The 4,429-nt window shown below is 39.5% G+C and overlaps 1 protein-coding gene across 2 annotated transcripts in view; it reads right to left on the reverse strand.

Annotated features, from left to right (window-relative positions):
• The window catches only part of LOC125044507 (serine/threonine-protein kinase Warts-like), an 18,668-nt gene continuing 14,239 nt past the window's right edge, over positions 1-4,429 (reverse strand). For both annotated transcript variants that reach the window (XM_047641237.1, XM_047641308.1), the window contains exons 4-9: positions 3,653-4,429; positions 3,220-3,404; positions 2,951-3,048; positions 2,532-2,710; positions 2,099-2,379; positions 1-1,479 (exon numbers count right to left, since the gene is read on the reverse strand). The exon at positions 3,653-4,429 is cut by the window's right edge and continues 1,396 nt beyond it. In XM_047641237.1, coding sequence (XP_047497193.1) covers positions 1,063-1,479; positions 2,099-2,379; positions 2,532-2,710; positions 2,951-3,048; positions 3,220-3,404; positions 3,653-4,429 — 1,937 coding nt within the window. In that variant the 3' untranslated portion in view covers positions 1-1,062. The remainder of the gene's footprint in view (positions 1,480-2,098; positions 2,380-2,531; positions 2,711-2,950; positions 3,049-3,219; positions 3,405-3,652) is intronic.

The raw sequence follows: 4,429 nt of genomic DNA on the forward strand, positions 1-4,429 counted from the left end.
TTTTGTTTTCTCTGCAATTATTTACATAAAACAATACAGCCATTTACAACATATAAGATCAGGCTATACACAATTTACAAATATACTGGTAGAAGAACTACCATTAGATACTCGAAGACACTTGAGGAAAGACCCTATCCCAGATGGGAAGACACAAGGTTGCTATAGGGAGAAAAGGGATTCCTTAATTCGACATATTCCAAGGGCCCTCACGCTCATTCTGTTTAGATGAAAAACAAAGTTCATCCACTCAAGACCTTATCATACAATAAAAAAATATATTTACAGTTGTCTATGACAAACATACGAGTATTTCACATTTCACTGTAAAAGTGTATTACATTATAAAACAAATTAAACATTTGCTAATTGGGACTTTGTGACTTTGGTCTTGTAGTAATCAAGACAAGTGAGAGCAATACCTTGACAAAGAAACAATAGGCACATCCAAACTCTTTGCTTCATATTGTTCACAATAAGAAGAAGAATAAGGGTGACTTTCCACCCTGATATAAGCATCATATGATTTACCAATATATTAAGCAATAAAACACTACAGAAGGCACCAAATTACTCACTATTAATTAAAAGCATTCTGGGAAGATATTGGGAATGTGTCCCTATTAGCTGAAATTCAATCTGTTTATTGTCTCTTTGGTTCATGGAGTCCCATATCATACATACCCTGCTTTTCAACTATATCACCATATCTAACACTCAAAAATATACAAAATCACAGCTTGCTTTTCCCATCACTGGGCTTAACAACACGAGATTGCTACTCCTTTCTGCCACCTGTACCTAAATATGTTCAATTTGGTGGTAGGCTGAGGTAAGTCACTGTTACACTTCTGTCTAGCAAGAATTCCCTTCATAGGGCAACTCAACCTAATGTGACAGTGGCTGCTACCACAGTCTGCCACTACCATATTATTCATGTGATCAGTAATTTAGATCCCTGACATGTTAAAATATTTTTTTTCTCAATTATAAAAGTAGATATCTAAAAATATATCATATTTCCTGATTTCATCACATCTAGAGCTGCCACATTGGACCCAATCATACATAGACTGGATGTTGACTGTCCTTCTCATCGTTACCAGATCCTCCGGGAGTACTGTCAAAAAATCTTCTGAAGGTAAACTCGAAGAATGCATGTAGTGGTTGATTGCTATTGTTGACCCACTCCAGGTCACTCTCGTTGGGTTCGCTAGGTCGGAGCTTGTCTGGATCGATGGGATCGAAATTGGAGGTGTCTGTGGGGTGTTTTATAGTGGGAGTGTAGAGTGCTTGCTGCTTTCTCAGGCCGCCTTCGAAGTCCAGCTCCTTGAAGAAGGGATGCGCCTTTACCTCCTGAGCACCATTGCGTCCTAGTCTTTGTTCAGGGTGGGTGCACAGGCTCAGGATCAAGTCCTTGGCTTCTGGTGACAATTTGGCTTGTTTGGGGATTCTCAGGGTTGTCTCCCAGTTTATGACCTGAAGTACAAAAGCACAGGTTAAACATGTGCAGCCAGAGTAACCCGATGGTCGTGGCTTTAGGTACTGTTCATTGTACTGTATTTTTTTTGAGAGAGAGAATGAAAGAAGCGGGAGAAAAGAGAGACAGAATGAGAGAGAGAGAGAGAGAGAGAGAATGAAGGGATAGGGAGGGAGGGAGGGAGGGAGGGAGGGAGGGAGGGAGGGAGGGAGGGAGGGAGGGGGGAGTGGGGAGAGGGGAGAGAGAAAGAAAAGAAAAGAGAGGAGGAGAAAGGAGAGAGGAGGAGGAGAAAGGAGAGAGAGAGAGAGAGAGAGAGAGAGAGAGAGAGAGAGAGAGAGAGAGAGAGAGAGAGAGAGAGAGAGAGAGAGAGAGAGAGAACAGAGGAGAAAGAAAAGAGAGACAGAGAGACAGAGAAACAGTACGCTCATGCCCAGGAATTTGTACATAAGTGGTAGGACAAACTTTTAAATCAATTACAGGATATAACATTGCACTACTTAGAGAGTAAACTAGTCAATATCAAGAACTTTAATTAGACTCCATATTAACACGTGAAAAGGGAAGACTAAAAACCAGAGCGGAAGAGAAGGAAAGGAAAAATGTAAATAAATACCTTACCTTATACTGTGTTTCTGGTGGTGTACTGGCAAGGAATGGTGGCTGCCCTACTAACATCTCGTACAGAATTACTCCGACACTCCACCAATCGCAGAGCTGTGTGTAACCTGTACGGGATAGCACCTCTGGTGCTATGTAATTTGGGGTTCCTACGAGTGAATGGGCTAGACAGCGAAGATGCTGTCTTCTGCGTCTTCTCTCCAAGGGTTTAAGGTCATTGCATCGGCACACAATATCGTTGTCACCACATGGATCTATGGAGTCTTGTCTGTTGTGGTCACCTGTGAAATGACAGCAATGATGTCAGTGCCCTTTTGTAAGGAACTATTTTCATCAATGAAAAGGATATTTTCCAAATGGGAGACTGCATTACTATTTAAACATTCAATTGCAGAACACAAAGAGAATACTGTGAGATAGAGGGTGTACTTACCAACTCGCTGATAATATTTGGAATTGTGTGTCCACCTAAAGCCAGTGCACAGACCAAAATCAGTGAGTTTAATGTGGCCATCACGATCGATAAGAATGTTATCTGGCTTGATATCACGATGAATAAAACCCATCTTGTGCACGCTCTCAATTGCACAAACCAGTTCCCCTATGTAGAATCTGTGGAAAATCATTTGATTAGAAATCAAGTATGAACAATGCAGGTTTTTCTAGTTTACATAAAACTGTACATGTATTTAAATTAATAATGTACCAGAGACCACATATATGACACTATAAAATAAGAATACAGAAGACATGACAGAAACATAACATACTGCTCATATCATACTCAAGTTATACACATCTTACAAGATTATTACATTTTTCTTCACTTAAAACCTATTATTTAAAACTCACCTTGCCAACTGCTCTTTAAAGATTCCAAATTTGATGAGGAGAGACATGAGGTCACCACCAGGGATGTAGTCCATAACAAAGTAAAGGTTGTCTTTATCCTGTTGACAAGGGGGAGAAAAAATAAAATGAAGATTCATGAAATAAAATAAAACTTTGACTTACACACCACAAACTGATGTTTCAACATTCTGTGATCATAATTATACATCTTTAAAATTGACTAAACAAACTGTCCTTAACATAATACTTTTTCATTTAACAATACTCACTTGAAATGAATAATAGAGTTTGACAACCCACTCGTTGTCAGCTTCTGCTAAAATGTCTCTCTCTGCTTTCACATGAGCCACTTGATTCCTCTTCAAGACATCAGCTTTGCGCAAGGTCTTCATTGCATAGAGCCGGTGTGTATCAAGCTTGCAGACAAGGGCGACCTCACCAAATGCACCAACACCTGGTAATGCAAAAATGTTTGAGTTCTTTGTTGGTATCATTCAAAATTCTATACCATTTGAGGAAATTACTGAATTCCATGAATAAGAGGAAGAGAGAGGAAAGAAATTTTATACATTTATATATGTTAAGAAGAAAATATTCAGAATAAAGAATCTATTTTAGAGCTACGGAGTATAGAATAGAAAAGCTCCTAAAATAATGTTAAACATGAAGTTCTCATCAAAAAAATCTATTATGAAAACTTACCTATGGTTTTTATTTTGCGGAAAAGTTGTTTGTCCATTTTTGCTCTCTTTAACCTTATGAAGTTTGATTCCTTTTGAGAAAGCATTTTACGCATTTGGGATTGATCCTTGTCCGACAGTCCAATTTTTTTCATTTCTTTCTCAAGCTGCATTCTTCTATTTTCTCTTTCTTCACAAGATTTTATCACATTTTCAATGTGCTGTTCCATGTAAAATTTAAAGGCCTGAGGAGATAAATTTCGAACTTTTGACTCGCATCTCTGAAGTTCCATTTCAGAGCTTAATTTCTTTCTTTCAGGTATTGGCGACTGATGAGTAGTTTTCTGCTCCGTTGGAGGTGGTGGTGGAGGCACTCCTCGACAAGACTGCCCAGAGGAATACCCAGATTCTAAGGTTAAATCTGACTGGGTGGAGGGAGATGATGTGGCAGTAGAAAGGCACGATACAGGTGATTGAGATAACGCATGAGTGTCATGGGAATTTACAGAAGAAACAGGACTCTCAGACCGAGAAGCACTGGAGGCTGTATCTGCCATTACAGGAGAGAATTTTCTTTGAAGAGGGGGATGACTCAGACCCGGTGCTAGGTTGGGATCATAACAACTGCTGACTGTTTCTACAGCACTAGTTGGCTGCGTTGTTATGATGGAATCAACCGTACTAACTTGAGTTATTGGTATGTGAGCCAAGGGAGTGGAAGACAAATCTAGTTCCTGCACTGGAGTATCTTGAACTGGTATGCTGGCTACAGGCTGAGCCATATATCCTGGATTATAAG

The sequence above is a fragment of the Penaeus chinensis genome, chromosome 1 (genome assembly GCF_019202785.1).
Source record: "Penaeus chinensis breed Huanghai No. 1 chromosome 1, ASM1920278v2, whole genome shotgun sequence".
NCBI lineage: Eukaryota > Metazoa > Arthropoda > Malacostraca > Decapoda > Penaeidae > Penaeus > Penaeus chinensis.